At 38.8% G+C, this 19,342-nt stretch overlaps 1 protein-coding gene across 2 annotated transcripts; it reads left to right on the top strand.

The window, feature by feature from the left end:
* Nucleotides 1-7,662: 7,662 nt before the first annotated feature.
* LOC128499806 (dimethylaniline monooxygenase [N-oxide-forming] 2-like) lies at nt 7,663-15,948 on the top strand. 2 transcript variants are annotated; one of them, XM_053468736.1, is made up of 8 exons: nt 7,663-7,797; nt 8,743-8,931; nt 9,166-9,328; nt 12,196-12,338; nt 13,729-13,928; nt 14,230-14,582; nt 14,721-14,793; nt 15,440-15,948. In XM_053468736.1, exons 1-8 carry the CDS (start codon nt 7,663-7,665, stop codon nt 15,789-15,791), a joined length of 1,608 nt encoding a protein of 535 aa, XP_053324711.1. In that variant the 3' UTR covers nt 15,792-15,948. The 2 variants fall into 2 exon arrangements, with proteins under 2 accessions (XP_053324711.1, XP_053324712.1); XM_053468737.1 differs by lacking the exon at nt 8,743-8,931.
* The last annotated feature ends 3,394 nt before the right edge of the window (nt 15,949-19,342 follow it).

Here is a 19,342-nt window from a genome sequence, read left to right on the forward strand (position 1 = left end):
TTGTGACCTAAAACAGATCATATTGGCTTATGAATTGCATTTTATTATTGATATTTATAGTGTATATGTAATTTTTTAGCACCAGCTCCAAAGTAGTTTGATACCAGGGGGGCCTATTCTCCTATTTGTATTTTATTATTGTGACAGTTGTGGACAGCATCATAGTGTATGCAGCTAATTTCTAACATTCACTCTTTTTTGGTATTATATCTTTAGTGTCTTGGGGACAAAGTGTTCGTAAGGAACCAAGGACTTCCATAAGCGTTGTCATTTGTAGTGTCCAGGGACACTTTGTAAACCACTATGCCTTAACAAAGATAAAAAATGCAGGCAATGCATTGTGCAATGGACACTTGGAATGTGAATCCATCCTTGGCCACCCCAATTGAATCATCCTCTCCCAAGCAGTCACTCTTCTTCTGAGTCCTGGGTTCCCTTTCAGCCTCCGAATAGATTGTAAGCTAACAAGAGCAAGGCCCGCTTCTATTTTTCAGTTTTAATGTCACTGTTAATTGTCACTGTCCTCCTATTGTAATAGCATCACATAGTCTGCTAGTGCTCTATACGAAATAGGATACTACTTTTGCATGCAGTCCACGTGAACTTTTCTACTTTATCTACAATATTTTTTATATTTAATTTTATCAGCAATGTTTTCTATCCTTTAACTGAAATACACGCTGTATGTCCTTAAGGAATGCCAGAAACAAATCTTCTGCATCCTTTCTTAGCACTTTCCAGCAAATGTGATCAAGGTGTGATTGAAACAGCTCATTGTGAACACCTCTCATTTTCTTCAAAATTGGTATTTTGGTAATCAACCATGACCATTCAGTCGCTTGCGAGTTTACTTCTGCTAATGGATCCACATAATTTTCTTGATAGTTCGCCATAAAATGGCTGTAACCAGTGGCATTTAGATTTCCATATGCCGGCCCTTCATCGGAAGGATCACTGAACCTGTTTCGCATTCACTCTGAATGATCGGTATAAGAGTGTTTCTGTCACGCCGTTGTTCATACAAATATCGACATCAATTCCTGTTAAATCTGCATAATCTTCTGCATATCTTCAGAAAGGGGAGGGTTATCGCCACTTAGCATTCTTCCATGATTATATTTCCATCAATCATCAAATCTTGTCTCATCAATTTAGATGTGGTTAACATCTGTGGCAACCATCTTACTGTGCACGATGAGAACAAAAAGAATTGGTGGTGGGACTGTATGACTTGCAAAATGTTGTTATTTGTCTGAACGCCTAAACCATAATTAGCAACAGTTTGCCATCTACTGGCCACTTTCGATTGAACATGTTGGGATTGTTATGCCACTGACCTTAATGTATCTATCCCCAATTTTTTTTGCAGGCCTGAATAAGTTAAACCAAAAGTGACCAGTAGATGGTGACCTGTGACCACTTGCTCCCTTTAAAGCTGCTCTCTCTACATGCCAAGGGCCAATATCTAACCACTTACAACCAGCTGAGGTGTAGTAGATCATCCAATCTGGGAAGAGGACATTACCGAAAGCATCAGCTGAAGGCAATATGGCGGCGCTTGCGGTAACAGAATGGAGGATCAGGGAGATGACGTCACCAAAGCTCCACCAAATTGGAGGATCGAGGAGGATGTCAATGCAGCACCGCTATTTTGGTGGAATTTGACGGGTTTTGTCCGTGGAGATCTGGACAAAAAAAAAAGGATTTAAGAGAGGAGAGAAGGGAGAAGATAGCTGATTATGACAAAAAAACACATAATTGGAAAGTTACGTAAACCTGTATTTATGTCTTAAGGGGATCAATGAAGCATCAGAGGGCAAGGTCTTAGTGTCCACTGAAGGTTTATAAAGGATTGGGAAGTGACTAAGCACCAAATTGTGATGGCTAGATGGGTCAGAGCATCTCCAAAACCGCAGCTCTTGTGGGGTGGTCCCGGTCTGCAGTAGTTAGTACCTATCAAAAGTGGTCCAAGGAAAGAAAAACGGTGAACCAGCAATAGGGTCGTGAGTGGCCAAGCCTCATTTATGCACGTGGTGAGGCGAAGGCTGGCCCATATGGTTAAATCCAACAGACAAGCTACTGTAGCTCAAATTGCTGAAACAGTTAATGCTGGTTCTGATATATGTGTCAGAACACACAGTGCATCCCAGTTTCTTGCGTATTGGGTAGTGTAACGGTAGGCCAGTCAAGATGTACATGGGTAGTGCAAGGCAAACCGAATCTTTACAGCTGCCAAATTGACATGTACTCTGCAAATAGTTTTAAGATCTGCCCAATTCTTCCTTCTCAGTAACATAGGGAAATTGTCTTAGGGTACCAGCTTTTCCTGCAAAACAACTTCGAGCAGTTAATTAATTAGTTATTGTTTTTTAAGCTGTAAATTATCCAAAAGTAACTAAACACAAATAGTTCACATGCCTCTAAATAAAATAATTTTCTTATGTGCCTAGTTAAATGTTCTTTTAACCCCTTAAGGACAATGGGCGGTCCCAAAACCCATTGAAAACAAAGCATTTTGAGCCCGTACATGTACGGGCTTTGTCATTAAGGGGTTAATCTGTATCAAGATAAGTATCTTTTTTTCCTGCTGTATTTTCTTAAGCAAACAACACAAGTTTTAACATAAACAGGCAATGTTATCTCCCGGAATCACATGCTTGCTCAAAGGGATAAACTGCGATTGAACTGCAGTGTTTGTTAGATAATAACTATGTTTATTATATGTGTTCAACTCCAGTTCTTGTTCTAAAAACCACCTATGTTTATAAGTTGCTTCATTTTAGCTACAATAGTTTATTATAGCCTAATGTAAATAATAGTGTTGGTTTCCTAGCACATATTACTACTCTGCATAGGGCCAAATCAGAAATGTATGAATGTTGTGGGGGCCGTGCTACTTCAAAATATACCACCCCACCATATAGACCTCTCCCCCAAATAGCCATAGACATCAATGTATGGATGACAATAGGCCACAGCATTTTTTAAAGTTGCTTAGAATATTGTTTTATCCAATTATAAAACCTGTAAACATCCATAATTCACTACAAGTAACACTGATTATTAACAAATAACTTATGTTCTAACATGTAGCATAATACAGTATAGGAATCTAAATCATCCTTGCTAGTCGGCCAATAGAAATTCACCTTAAAGGTACTCACCTCCTCCCTTGTCCACTAACCTTCACATACCTTCCAATACCTTCCACTCAAAGTGCTGATCACAAGCCATCCTGAAAGCTCGATGGACACATCCATTGGGTTGAGACTCAACTTGCCATCTACTACACTTGTTTCCTTCTCCTTAACGTATTATCCCTGACTGGCAAAGACATGCCCCCTGTCAATATAACACAGAAGAGCCGTGGCCTGCACAATCACCTCCTTAATGGCGAAATTGAAGAGATCAAGGCCAACCTCAGTTGTGGCCGCAAATTACATTTGCAGCATTCCGTTTAAAGACCCGGTGCTGCACTGGAATGATTTTAACCCCTACAACAAACATAGATATCCTATTGTTTAACTTGATAGGGGAACACTTAAGAGCCCACTGACTTTTCACGTGCTGCCAAAAATTCAGAGGGACCACTTCAGATCAAATGATCTGTACATCAGGAAAAATAATTAAAACCTGTGCCAGGTTACGCTTAATAATACCCCCAAAAGTCCACATCGTAACCGAACCCAGGTCGTGGCCCCCCAGGTGAATAACTAACACCAGCGGGGAACCAAGGATCCTGAAGAGCTGAAACAACTCAGGGAGACGCTGAACCCAGTGCACCTAACCACTGGACCCCAGCCATTTAAGGGCTTGTTATTTACTTTTTGAAGATATAGAAAGCCCTCATCCAATTATTGAAGGTTTGGGGAATCCTTCTATACCAGTACTTTTCCCTTTTCTCTTCCTTGTCCTTATCTGCACCCTCCTTTGCCGGAGAGGGGCCCCCTCAAGGCGAAGGAGGGAGAAGATTTAAAAATAATCTCCTGTCCATACTTAATCTAAGGGAAACAAATAGTCTAAATATAGATACATATAGATACAAATTTAATGAACTTCTGGTGGACAGCATGCCAAATCTGCAAATGCAGAGGGATAAAGCATATTAAAAAGATTTGAATAAGTGATTGGAAAAGTAAGGAAATTCTAGGTGGATTCTCCAGATTATTCTGTGGCACTAGATCACTAGATTCCTGCAATCTACACTGAATAATAAATAACCACTAAAAGTATCTGAAAACAATAGGCCTCTAACTGCAACAGCAGTCCAGCTTGGCTAGCACTCAAGCTACAGTCCATGGGCTGTGATGTCCCCACCGGACTCGCTGACTAAAATGCAAAAATGCAGAATACCCATTAATTTTACATGCTATATATCTGCTTTCCGGAAAATACTTTTAGCTGCAGCAACTTACACCTTGAAATATTAACTCTACCTTAATACCAGAACCTTCCCTCCCTAATATATAGTGCATGCAGAGTAACGCCCAAAAAGGTTCTGTAATTATGGGCATTGTTTATTTAAGATTCTATTTCCCCTCCCTTAGCTAATAACTATGAGTAGTTATTAGCTGTTATTTAATAATTAACCTTTAACACTAATGGCAATATGGGCGTTCCAGTATATTTATATAGAGAGAGAGCGAGAGAGAGAGAGACTAATGCCTTAGTTACCATTGAGGATGCATATGTTCCATCCTCAATGAAATGCGCATGTTCCAGTTTAGATTGTCTAATGTCCCAAAACCATGCCAAACCTAAGCATATAGGACATTGATTAACTCAGATGATGTTGCTGAATGCAAACTGTGAGATTTTTGTATGTGCACACATATACAGCCAGAGAAAATAAAAAAAAATGTGATATTGCACATTTTTTGAGAAAAACAATTTTTTTTTTAACCACCAATTTTAGAAGTGCATAAAACATGACCATATGCCCCGCGATAAATATCTAGTTTTTAAAAATTGTTTTCTTGAGCTGAAATATGCAACCATCATACTGCCTCAGATGAGACATGGGTCCTGATTGCTGAAAATGGTTGAAAAATGGAAATCTGCATATTCCAATTTGGACCCCATTACATCCAAAACAACATGGCATATATATCTGTGGGACTTGGCTATATCCAGAAAATGTTGAATACACATCTAAATTTTTTCTGTATTTGCACATATTCTTTTTTTTGTTTGTTTTCTCAGCTATAGCATATACCGTATAAATGGGATTGGTTTCATATAAAAAACCCTAGTTGTCCTTGAAAAATAAAATAATAAAATAAACAAGAAGGCAGGAAATTACAGTTAAACGGAGCCATAGCAAAAATGCTGAAAACCCTAGCATGCTCAAGAGCAAAGTAGTGTAAACTACTTGTGTTCTTAAGGGGTTAATAAACTGTCTAAATTATTTTTTGACCGCTCTAACTTTTTAGCATTAGAATACAATGTCATGCAGGGGGAATGTAGTATTCTGGAATGTAAAAAGCAAAGCCAGGCTCACCTGCCAAGTATGGGAAACCATGGTTTTTGGGGGAAAATAATCATGAAACAAAACTGACATGAACAAATACCATATACATTCTACTTTGAAGAAGGGTTTGAGCACATAATCTGAATCACAACCTTTAATGATAAACCACTCTCATTCCATCAGACTGAAATACAGAATGTAGAATTATATATCAATTAGATCTCTCTCAGCCCAAACAGCAAATAGTTAACCGGTACCAGCTGTAAGTGGCATGAAGGAATATAAAGTCTACCCTGATACCTGGACCCTCCCTTCTTAATACATGGTGTGTGCAGTGGAACACCCAAAACTGATCTTGCAATTCTAGGCACAGTTGATTTTATATTTAGATTGGATTAGTGTGAATTTACATTTGTGTACAGGATTTAGTGGACAAATGTTCATCGTATAAGGCATATTATCCTGCAAAAGCAGTGTTTGTGCTCTGTAGAAGAAGCACTACTGTATATATATATATATATATATATAGATAGATAGATAGATAGATATCTATATATATATATATATATATATATATATATATATATACAGTAGTGCTTCTTCTACAGAGCACAAGCACTGCTTTTGCAGGATAATATGTCAGTTTATAATTTAATATTTATAAAGGATAAATTTAGATGCAAATAATATAAAAAGTGTAGATTTTGGATAATTTGTAAGTATCTGCACATCGACCAATTTTTCTCCAACACATATATATTTAACATGAATCTCTGTGCAGTCCTACCCAGCAGGTAACCGATTCCCTTCTGTGAGTTTATACATCTCACATGGTGCAGGGCAGCACATTACAATATGTATGTGTCCTTAAGAAAATGGCCAACATGGTCCTCTTACTGTACAAATATTTATGAACCGGTTACATTTTGCACAGTGTTTAAATTATACATATTGTTGTTGGGTACTCCCAGCCACTACTAAAACTTAAGATATATTCAGAGAATGTTAGACATATTTTTTTTTTTTAAATGAATGGTAATATTAATTCACCAAGTGTTTACTATTGTTGCCATCCTCCTGCAGTACACTAATTTTTAATGACTTCATTATGTAGGAGGAGCACTCTTTGAGGCTGATTTCAGAAGGAAAGTTAGAGACTTATCGGTGACACAACTTCTTTGGCACCATCAGGGAAGCACCAAAAAGCGTAAGTATAAACGTAATATATTAGATACATGCGCTATAACAAGCAGTTACAGGGTTTGTGTAAATCAACAGAAAAATTCAACAGCGTTGTGATGCATAGTGCTGTTTTTCTATAAAGTTTTTTTAGAAGAAAATATCTGGGCACTCTTGCTATTTGTTTTGTTTGTCACATATGTAGGTTTATGTCTCACGGCTTCTGGAAAATATGTCCAGGTCTGGAAATACTTGTTTACTGTCTGCTTCAAAGAGGAAACTATAATTTGTGTTATAAAATAATGAAGATTTAAAGATTTCATATTTATGGTAGTTACCTGCCTTGTGCCTTGGTTATTCCAGGCATCTGGCATTCTTACGTGAAAAAAAATTCTATATATTAAATCTGAGCCAACCTTTGGTACAGTTTTCTCAACCACTCATTCTCCTTTCTTTTTGAGCAGTTTTTGGTCTTGATCTTTTTCAAAATAATATTACCTAGAAAAAGGTATAAATGTGATCACAATGACTATTAATACATAAATAAAACCACAAAGTATTTGTAGAATGAATACTTTCCTTTTTTGGATAACGCGTTTCTCTACTTGTTATGTTTAGGATATAGCTACTATTTGATTGATTACTAATATATATATGATGGAGCTGTAACAAAAGTTTAAGGTTCTAGAAGAACTTCAAATTAATGATCTTCCAGTAAAGTAAATATTCACCAATCAATACTTAAATGTTATATTTAGTAGGATTAACACAACAGATGTGCATGTCCCTGAGTCCCTGATGAAGACATATCCCTGAGTCCCTGATGAAGCCGTTAAGGTGAAACACTTAAGGTGACCGCACTTTCACCATTGTTTGTCGGTCCCCGCTTTATTTTGGTTTCTATTCGTGCTTTTTGGTTTATTATGGGACATCAATTTACTGATATATAAATTTTTTGTAAATAATGTGTATCACTATATCTCGGTATGTCGGTTTTCTAGTATTTTTCTGCAATGGCGAAAATGAGGGTTGCAATTATCGGAGCAGGAGCCAGTGGTCTGACATCTCTGAAATGCTGCCTCGATGAGGGTTTGGAGCCTACCTGCTTTGAAAGAAGTGATGATATTGGTGGGATTTGGAGGTACACTGTAAGTAAAGTCACTGACCTTCCGTAGTTAGGATGTTAAGGATGTTGTTCCAGTTAATTGCATACTGTAGTATGTTAAGAAAATAACATTATCAGAAAATGTTAAATTAGGCAGAATAAGGGGGACAGCACCTTTAAAGTATGGTATCGATGGAGAGTCAACAAATTGTTATGTAAAGACACTATTATGTAATTACATTATGGGCATGTCCTAGTCTCTGAGTATCATAGGTATAGGGTGTGGTAAACTGATTGCTGCTTCATATGTGAACACCATTGCATTTTAACAAAGGCAAAAAAATTAAAAATAAATGGAGAGTCTACTGTCCCAGACAGCCTCACGATGGGGTAAATTAATAAGTGCTTTCATATTTATTCTATACCTACCTCGCCCAAAAAATATTTACCTACTGAAGATGCTACAACTCCAGACCTGCAGCATAGAAAGATTGCTCACTGAAATCCGTGCTTCTTGCTCATGTGCACAGAAGTCTTATTAGACCTCCTGGACATCTGATGAGAGCCAATGTTGGCTGGCAGCGAGTATGTGCATAAGCCTACTAGTAAGCAGGAGATGCATTCAGCCGAATGCATTTCATGCAAACCCTGGACCTGGGGGATAGGAAACGGTGCAAGTGTATACAGATGATTCAGATGAATCCCTCTATGCATTTGCTTGCAAAAAATGTAGGGTATAAGGGGACATATACATTAAAGCACATATGATACACAGTGTATAATACACTTTATTACATTAACTAAATTTTGCAGATTTTGCCTTTTTAAGTGACAAAGATAAATAATAACAATGACACAATTCATCGTTTTACCATTACATAACAATCTAAATTTCAACTTGCAAATCCGCAAGACACCGGTCTGGTTAAAAAAGTCTTGTATTTTGTTTTAATTCCTAAATTAATGTATCACTTCACGTTTGTTTTAGCCAAATGTGGAAAATGGAAGAGCCAGTATCTACCAGTCCGTTGTCAGCAATACCAGTAAAGAAATGATGTGTTACAGTGATTTTCCACACCCCGATAACACCTCCAACTTCCTCCACAATACTAGAATGCTGGACTATTATCGGAATTATGCAGAAGCATTTGGACTACTGAAATATATCAAGTTCAGGGTAAAAAAGAAATGTCAAGTTCACTATCATTCATTGATCAGAGCTTAAAATCTCAAGACAATCATCATCTGTCTCAAAAATTAAGATCACTTTATAATCAATATATTATTGAAATGTGAAACTTGAATAAGCTTTTTTTATATAATAAAACAAATATTAAACATATTAAGATAATTATGGATAATGGATTATGGATAGTTATGTTTATGTGTTTGCTATGCGGGTTTCTTTCAGACACTCATTCGGAGTGTGAAGAAAACCCCGGACTTCTCGAGTACAGGCCAGTGGGAAGTGACTACAGAAAAAGATGGAAAGCAAGAGACAGCCATCTTTGATGCTGTCATGGTTTGCTCTGGTCACCACACTGAACCAAATTATCCACTAGAGGCTTTTCCAGGTGAGTAATGAAAATGTATGTTTTCATAGAGATCATTTAAAATTGTTTTATATTTGCAACAACAAACCTTATTAATTAACATACCGTATTTCCAGTTCAAATATAGAGTTTGGGCTATACTCGCCGTATAAGACTACCCCTCTACCCAGCGTACAACAACCAGCCAATCACGGCAAGCAATGTACCTTACCGGTGATTTGCTGGTTGTTATACAGACTTATACTGCCCGTATATATATACCGTATTTGCTCGATTATAAGACGACCCCGATTATAAGACGACCCCCCAAAATCAAAATATTAATTTAGGAAAAAAACAAAAAGCCTGAATATAAGACTACCCTATAGGGAAAAAGTTTTACCAGTAAATATTAATTAATGTAAATTATTTTCATGTTTAATAAAAGCTATGATTGAGAAAAATATATTTTTTAAATTTCCTTTTATTTGCCAACCTGCCCCCCCCAGTTATGCCACTCTGCCCCCAGAAATGCTTTATACCCCCCTATTTGCCACTCTGCCCCATGATATGCCTTATACCCCTGTATGCCACTCTGGCATATAGGGGGTTAAAAGGCATATCATGGGGCTGAGTGGCATATAGGGGGGTATAAAGCATTTCTGGAGGTATATAGGCATATAGGGGGTTAAAATGCATTTCTGGAGGTCCAGAAATGCATTTTAACCCCCTATATGCCACTCAGCCCCATGATATGCCTTTTAACCCAGCATGTACTGGCTGCCTTGGCTTGATAGGAGTGTGATTGCTGTTAGCAGTTTGATATATATATATATATATATCAAACTGCTAACAGCAATCACACTCCTATCAAGCCAAGGCAGCCAGTACATGCTGGAACCTGGGGATGATAGCAGTGGGATTACAGCCTCCATATGCCATGCTACAACCCCCACCCCCCTTACACATCCATGCTATCACACACACACTCACACTCATTCACAAACATTTAAATACTCATTCATTCCCTTAATCACACACACTTCACACATACTCAAAAACCCTCCCCCACCCCCTCACCTGAACCGCAGATCTCCCACTTGCAGACTTCTGCAGGGGACCGGCTGTAGTAACTTCTCTGGCCCCGCCCTCAGAGGAGGGAGGGGGGAGATAGAGTTCTGTGAGGACGCTGCAAGCTTCCTGCCCTGCTTCTAACAGAAGAGACGCTGCTCGGGACCGGTAAGCAGCATGGCGCCAGCATTTTTTTGGGGTCTGATTAGAAGACGACCCCGATTATAAGACGAGGGGTATTTTTCAGAGCATTTGCTCTGGAAAAAACCTCGTCTTATAATCGAGCAAATACGGTATATCTATCTACACATACGCCTGTCCATACATACACAGTTATACACTGCCCTCACCACACACCCCTGCCTTTACACACACACACATATATATGTATACACGTGTATATATATATATATATATATATATATATATATATACACACATGTGTATATCTATATATACACACATGTGTATATATATGTGTGTATACACACGTGTATACACATACACGTGTGTGTATATATGTGTGTATACACATACACATGTATGTATATATATATACACACATATATATACACACCAGCTTACAAACACACAAATACACTGACCATCTCACACCAACATACATACACTGCACTCACACCCCTTTCTCCCCATCTCTTACCTTATCTTCTTTCTTCCATCCAGTTGTGGGAGCGCGAGGTCTGGCACTTCAGACCTCTGCTTTACTGCTCCCTCATCACTACGCGCCGGCAATTGATGCCGAGCGCCGGGACATGACGTCATCCCCGTGCTCGGGATCAATAGCCGGCACGTAGTGATTAGGGAGCAGGGAAGCCGAGGTCTGAAGTGCCAGACCTCGAGCTCCCTAATGTTGGTTTAGTTAGAGGGAGGTCGTGATCTCCCCAACCAGCCCTGCTGATCAGGGCTAGTTGGAGAGATCACGATCTTGCACCTACCTCGGCGCGGCCCTGAAGACCGGCCCAGGGGAGGCGGCTTCTCCGCTCGCCCCTCCCCTAGAGATTGGTGGCTTCGTGGGAACCTCCGGCTCCGTAAGTACCCGGTACTCGGTTAGTACCCGGCGTATAAGACGACCCCCGACTTTTGAGAAGATTTTCTGGGGTTAAAAAGTCGTCTTATACGCCGGAATATACGGTATTTAAAATTATCTCAGTGGGACTACATTAGTATAATAGCTAAATGTTTTTCACTGTAGATAGCCCAAGCATGAAACTAGTAATTATGCTTCTACAAAAATAGTTGTTTTTGTATCTTAATGTTTTTTCCCCATTAATTGGTTATTTATATTAGAAAAAAAGTGAAATAGTTGCTATCCACTAATAAAGCTATACAATTGCACTGCATGAGGCATGGAAAGAACACATTTGTTAAACATGATTATTCTTTAGGCCAGGTAGATTATATTTGCTAGTTTTCAAGATAATGTCTTTCCTCTTGATTATACAATCAAAAATGTATTTGCTTATACATTTCCAATATACAATTTTATATAAATCTATACAGTATATGTATGAGCAATTCCAATTAAAACAATAAAATGTGCAAAAAAATTATTACTGTTTAGCTAGCCACACACCAAAACCACACTGCCCCATCAATGGTCCACTCAACCTCAGCACCCTCAATCTATTTCATTCTATGCTTGTCATAGCTTCCTACCAAAGAACTTCTTGAAGCATTAAAAGTTTTCAATTCCTACAAATTGTGGAAGGAACAAAACACAGTATTCTTGGACAACAAGAATGATCTGTTTATGAAACGTATGATGTTCAGGTACTCACTAATTTTGGATTAACAATATTTCTCTCACTGATTCACAGGTATAAAAGTTTTTAAAGGTAAATACTTCCACAGCCGAGAATACAAGACTGCTGAAGGATTTAAAGGGAAACGGGTTCTCATAGTAGGAATGGGAAATACAGGGTGCGATATTGCTGTTGAACTCAGCCGAACTGCTTCTCAGGTAACATGCTTTATGTTATCCATAATGTGACATACCGTATTTGCTCGATTATAAGACGACCCTGATTATAAGACGACCCCCCAAAATCTAAATATTAATTTAGGAAAAAACAAAAAGCCTGAATATAAGACTACCCTATAGGAAAAAAAGTTTTACTAGTAAATATTAATTCATGTAAACAATATTTTCATATTTAATACAAGCTATGATTGAGAAAAATATATTTTTTTTATTTCCTTTTATTTGCCAACCTGCCCCCCCAGTTATGCACATCTGCCCCCAGGGTTGCCACTCTGCCCCCAGAAATGCCTTATACCCCCTATTTGCCACTCTGCCCCATGATGTGCCTTTTAACCCTCTATATGCCACTCTGCCTCCAGAAATGTCTTATACCCTCCTATATGCCACTCTGCCCCATGATATGCCTTTTAATCCCCTATATGCCAGAGTGGCATATAGGGGGTTAAAAGGCATATCATGGGGCAGAGTGGCATATAGGGGGTTAAAAGGCATTTCTGGAGGTGTGTATATATAACTGCTAACAGCAATCACACTCCTATCAAGCCAAGTCAGCCAGTACATGCTGGAACCTGAGGATGATAGGAGTGTGAGTACAGCCTCCCTATGCCATGCTACCACCACCCTTACACATCCATACTAACACACTCATTCACAAACCTTTAAATACTCATTCATTCCATTAATCACACACACACACACACAAAAACCCCCCACCCCCTTACCTGAACTGCAGATCTCTCACTCGAAGACTTCTGCAGGGGGCCCGGCTGTGAGTGCAACTTCTCTGGCCCCGCCCCCAGAGGAAGGAGGGGGGAGGCAGAGTTATGTGACACTCTTCTAGCTTCCTATTCTCCTGCTGCTCCCGGCCAAAGCCCGTTAAGTAGCATGGCCACAGCGGACATTTTGAGGTCTTATTAGAAGACGACCTCGATTATAAGACGAGGGGTATTTTTCAGAGCATTTGCTCTGAAAAAAACCTCGTCTTATAATCGAGCAAATACGGTATTCTTTGACTATGCTATCTTGAGATCCTGCTACAATCATTCAATCAATTACCATTCTGGGTATCAGTGATAATACTGTATTTAAGGCTCAGTTTAGAATTATTAAATCATTCATGAAACGTATGCTAAAAGCGTACATAAAATAAAAATTGTTAAGAAGACACATCTTGTTTGTTGCGTTGTTGTATAAATAAAATGTTATGTTTAATAATATATGTTCCTTTTTGTTTGCAATATTTTGCTAGGACTAGGTTCTTTGTTGGTTGGTATAATGATTTCTCATGTAACTTGATTAATATAAAATGCTAATATAACTATATAAAGTATTAGCTAAATATATAAAAGGTAACCTACATGTTTTTCAGGTGTTTCTTAGCACAAGAAGAGGATCCTGGGTAATGAGTCGTGTTTTTGAGCAGGGTTACCCGTGGGATATCTGCTTTGACACACGGTTTCAAAATTGGTTCCGTAATATACTTCCTGTATCTGTTGTTAGCTGGTTAATTGACAGGAAAGTGAATGAATGGTTTGACCATGCCAACTATGGCCTTCAGCCCTATGACAGGTAATTGTGAGATTTTTCAGGAAATGAGATCTAAAAAAATATCAACTGGAGTTGCAAGGTTTAATCGCTGTGAGGAGTGTTCAGGCATGAAGACCCTTCTTCTGCATGCCATGGAACCTCAAACCTTAGATGGTCCTTGGTTTTGTCCTATGTTCAGGATAACCTTATGATTGTTCCATAAAATATTATTTTAGTTTATTACTTAGAAATACAAAGCAACAAAATTGTTGCATTCACCTACATTTGTCTGAACAAGAAGTAGTATAATCCATGCGTACTAATCAAAAACATCTTTGTGCAGAACTCAGTTTAAAGAGCCCTTGCTAAACGATGAACTGCCAAGTCGGATAACATGTGGATTTGTGTTGGTGAAGCCAGAGGTGATAGAATTCACTGAGAATTCAGTCAAATTTGATGATGGAACTACAGAAAACATTGATGTTATCATATTTGCCACGGGGTATAACTTCTCATTTCCCTTTTTGGATGAGTCTATTATAAAAGTTGAAAATAATAAAACAGCTTTGTATAGAAACATTTTTCCAGCAAGCTTGGAGAAGCCCACTCTGGGTGTTATTGGGCTTATCCAGCCCCTTGGTCCTATTATGTCAGCTGCAGAGATCCAGGCTAGATGGGTCACCAGAGTCTTTAAAGGTAAGATTCCTAGAAAATCATTATTTTTTATTACATATTTTGCAAAGATATATTTTAACTGAAATACATGTTTATGTCCACATTTAGGAATTTATATCCAAAAATAATATATACCAATGATTTTATTTTTCCTTATAGGTTTGTGTAAATTTCCATCTTTGAAAGAGGTGATGGCTGATATCGAAAAGAAAAAGCAGATCACCAAAAAAAAGTAATTCTTTGTTTCCTTTTATTAAACTTGCATTCCAACTCAAGCACTTATAATGAAAATGAAATGTCATACTCATAAGACTCTTGACGTTTAATGGCTCTGCCTGAGGAATAACAAAAAACATAGACGGTGTGTAGCATATAGCTGGATCATGCATCAAATCCAATCATTTTTAAGAGAGTAATATGGCCTTTAATAAACACTTGCAATAAAAGTTAAATATTGGACACACACACCAAAGAATAAGTACTATTATTGTTGTTACTGGGTGCTCTTGCTCTTTCTAAATGCAGTAGGTCACAATTAAGGGAGATTTAGAGCTATCACATTGAAAAAGGGATTATTGATGAGCATAACATAATGGACTAAAAGTTTATATACTTGGCATGGTGATTTGGTGCATTCTTCTTAGTGATTATCACTCCTATATAGTATACGTGTGTTCTTGTCTAAAACATAACAACATTCAGCCTGGATTAATAACAGGAGAGCCATACTTACATCTTAATTTCATTGGGTCTATAAGAAGAATGTGAACCTGTCATCCACCCATGTATATTTATTTCTTGTAGTTATTAAAACATGTATCTCAAAACATTATATAATGAAATGAAGGCATTGTAATATTTATTATTATTCGTTACAGGTTTGGCATATCAAGGGAGAGTGGTTTACAGCTGGATTACATTGAATACCTGGATGAACTAGCAACTGACATGGAGGTCAAACCTAATATTTTACAGCTTTTCCCCACAGACCCATTTTTAGCCCTTGCAGTCCTGTTTGGACCCTGCACACCAGCACAGTACCGTCTTGTTGGACCTGGGAAATGGCCGCAAGCCAGGAAGCAGATCATGACCACCTGGGATCGCATAATAAAACCAATGAAAACCCGAACCGTGAAACAACATGAATCTAAATCTATGGGAATGGCATTTTTCCTTGGAGCTATTTGTGCTCTAGTTGTGCTGTTTTCAGTAGTTGTGTACAAATATTAAGAGTGTGAATTATAGAGATCTTCTTTAGAAGGTTTTCTCCTTTACATTTAGATTTTAATAATGGCCCATTATTTCCAGACTTTTTCCAGACATCCTTTACTTTTAAGGAATACTGATAACAAGTACTAATTGCTTTTGTTTCATTTTAGCAATCTTACCAAACCTACACAGACAAATAATATTGTATCTAAGTAATGTATGGTGCATCATTTTGGCACTTAAATGACTAAGTGCTATATATAGCTGGACAAGCCAGCATAAGCTTTAACCCCTTAAGGACCGGGCTCATTTTTCGTTTTCTACCCTGTGGGACCGAGGCTGTTTTGACACTTTTGTGGTGCTTGTGTTCAGGTGTAATTTTCTCCTCACCCATTTAGTGTACCCACATAAGTTATATATTGTTTTTTTCAGGACAAGATGGGCTTTCTTCAGATACCATTATTTTGATCGTATCATCTTATTTACTATAAAAAAAATAAAAAAAACATGGTGAAAAATTGAAAAAAAAGACATTTTATGACTTTTATTTGAAAAATCTTTTACTCACCTAAAAAAGCAAGTAAAAAAACTAGCTAAATAGATTCTACTACTTGTCCTGAGTTTAGAGATACCCAATGTTTTTATGTTTTTTTGCTGTTTTTTGTACGTTATAGGGCAATAAGTACAAGCAGCGTTTTATGATTTCCAATTCTTTTTTAACAAATCTGGTCAGTCTGCCTACATCTCCTCTTTGGAACATCTTTGAAGCCGGTTAACTCAATTTAACCCATTCAAACCATATATTTTTGAAAACTAGACACCCCAGGGTATTCCAAATGCTGTTATTTTAACCCTTTCCATGCACCAATTATACAACTACACTTTGTCAAACTTTGTAATAGTAATTTTTTTTATTTTTTTTTCCACACAAATTGTACTTTAGTTATAGATATACAGGTTCTGGTATATGTCACTGTCAAACAACACCCCAATATGTGTTCAGCAACATCTCCTGAGTACAGCGATACCCCACATGCATGGGTTTGTCAGATTGTTTGGCTGGTAAAAGGCTACTTTTGGGGCATGCGTAATTCAGGTGGTCATTTGGTCATTCTGCCTCCATCTCCTCTTTGGAACATCTTTGAAGCCGGTTAACTCAATTTAACCCATTCAAACCATATATTTTTGAAAACTAGACACCCCAGGGTATTCCGAATGCTGTTATTTTAACCCTTTCCATGCACCAATTATAGAACTACACTTTGTCAAACTTTGTAATAGTAATTTTTTTCACACAAATTGTACTTTAGTTATAGATATACAGGTTCTGGTATATGTCACTGTCAAACAACCCCCCAATATGTGTTCAGGAACATCTCCTGAGTGCAGTGATACCCCACATGCATGGGTTTGTCGGGTTGTTTCAGATTTAAAATGCCACATTTGGGAAGTGCGCTTTTTTTCTCCATTTTGGTCAGTCTGTACCTATGCCCTATCTGTGAGCTAGGCCACTCCAATTTACCCCATCAGCCATTTTTTTTATATATTAGACACCCCTTGGGTATTTGAAGTGCTTTTATTTTAACTCTTTGAGATTTTTGAGAAATTTTAGCACTTGCTCAAAATAATAAACTTTATTTTTTTATTTTTTTTATTTTGTAATACTTTTTTTATATTTTTTTACACATTTTGCTGGTACTGGATGGTTCATCTAGTGACATCACTGCATAATTATTTTTAAATGTTAGCACATTTTTTTTTTTTTTTCCATTTTTTTTTTTTTTTTTAATTTTTTTTTGAATATTTTACTAATCACATAGTGATTAGAAAGCTGGGCTCCATTGACTTGCATGGTTGAATGCAGTACCTGTATTCAACCAGCAAGTGGAGCCAGTTCTCTAGAGGGTCTGGAGACCATCTAGCAAACTTTTTCTTGTTTGTTTTTTTTACAGAGCGGCGGCCATCTTACTTGATGGCGAAGATCACCGGCAGCGGCGGCTGTGACCGCTCTCCGGAGCGGTCACAGCCCACCTAAAGGTAAGTGTTTGGTGTCGCTGGATGCCTCCTGATCGAGGCATTCCAGCGACACCATTTAAGTTTTGGAGGCGATCGTTGATCGCCTCCTAAACGCTTTTAAAACGGGCGTCCGCCGCCATACAATGTATGGCGGCTGTTGACGCCCCGGGGAGGGGCCAGACATGGCCCCCGATGCCGATCTCGGCCTTGCTGAATGCCTCGACATCGAGGCATTGCAGCAAGGCCGTTTAAGCGAAGAAAGTGATCCTTGATCACTTTCTAAGCTTATTTAACTTTTTGACGGTTCAGGACCGTCAAAGGTCATTTAGTGACCTTCTTGTCATGACGGTCCTGAACCGGCAAAGGTCGCGAAGGGGTTAAGAAGGCTCAACAAGCGTGAAGGAAAGGAAGCCAGATCCTGTGTTACATCTATCTAGACTTTTAGGTATTGGAATAGGATAGCACATGCACTTTGTCTTCTCTATGGCTTCCATGGATGTAGATCTAGGTGGGGAAGTGACATTTTTTCATGTGTTAGTACTGGCGAGAGTTTGTGCGGCAAACTGACATTTCGAAACTATTATCGACATTTTTTTTTTTACGATAGCAGTAGAATCAAGTACCTTGTTTCTTATATTAGTGGAAGCTAATTATTTGGATTATTCTAACAGCGCAAGGAAATTCTTTTTTTCTCGGGGTTAGTCAAGGCTGGGGTCTGGGCCAAGATCAGATTGTGCTGCTTATCTTAAGCGTGCCAAGATCATGCTCTTCTACCCTAATACTTGACAGAAAAGTGTCAAAAACAGTCTATGTATCTTTTTTAAACTGCAATTATAGAGATTGATGAAACTGTAGTGGCAACAAACGCACATATAATGTAGCCAAAAATAATTTTGAAACTAAATTACCAAGTGTAACCATGTTATTGTATTATGATATTATTAAATATTTAGATCAATATGTCACAAATTTGTTCAGTTGAATTATTTATACCGTTGTATTTGTGTTACTTACCCGTCCTCGGTTCCCACGTCGCCGCAGCAGCCGCCACGCAGGAGAGGGAGACCCCTCTCCACCGCACGGCCACCTCCGCAGCAGCCGGCACGAGGGAGAGGGAGACCCCCCTCCACCGCACGGCCACCTCCGCAGCAGCCGACAAGAGGGAGAGGGAGACCCCCCTCCACCGCACGGCCACCTCCGCAGCAGCCGACAAGAGGGAGAGGGAGACCCCCCTCCACCGCACGGCCACCTCCGCAGCAGCCGACAAGAGGGAGACCCCCCTCCACCGCACGGCCACCTCCGCAGCTGCCGCCACGAAGGAGAGGGAGACCCCCCTCCACCGCACGGCCACCTCCGCAGCAGCCACCACGAGGGAGAGGGAGACCCCCCTCCACCGCAAGGCCGCTTCCGCTGCCTTCCTCTGAAGTGCCGCGCAGGAGAGGCAGACCTCCTGGTACACGGCGTCCTGCTGCTGCGCATGCGCGACCTCTAGTGGCGAACTCGCATACTAGAGGAATTTATGAAGGGAGATTACGCCATCCACAAGATGGCCGGGA

The sequence above is a fragment of the Spea bombifrons genome, chromosome 6 (assembly GCF_027358695.1).
Source record: "Spea bombifrons isolate aSpeBom1 chromosome 6, aSpeBom1.2.pri, whole genome shotgun sequence".
Classification (NCBI taxonomy): Eukaryota; Metazoa; Chordata; class Amphibia; order Anura; family Pelobatidae; genus Spea; species Spea bombifrons.

Coding starts and splice junctions, on each gene's coding strand:
- LOC128499806 (XM_053468736.1), top strand. CDS start 7,663: ATGGCGAAAATGAGGGTTGCAATTATCGGAGCAGGAGCCAGTGGTCTG. Junction 7,798..8,742: donor GTGGGATTTGGAGGTACACT/GTAAGTAAAGTC, acceptor CGTTTGTTTTAG/CCAAATGTGGAAAATGGAAG. Junction 12,339..13,728: donor TCAGCCGAACTGCTTCTCAG/GTAACATGCTTT, acceptor CATGTTTTTCAG/GTGTTTCTTAGCACAAGAAG.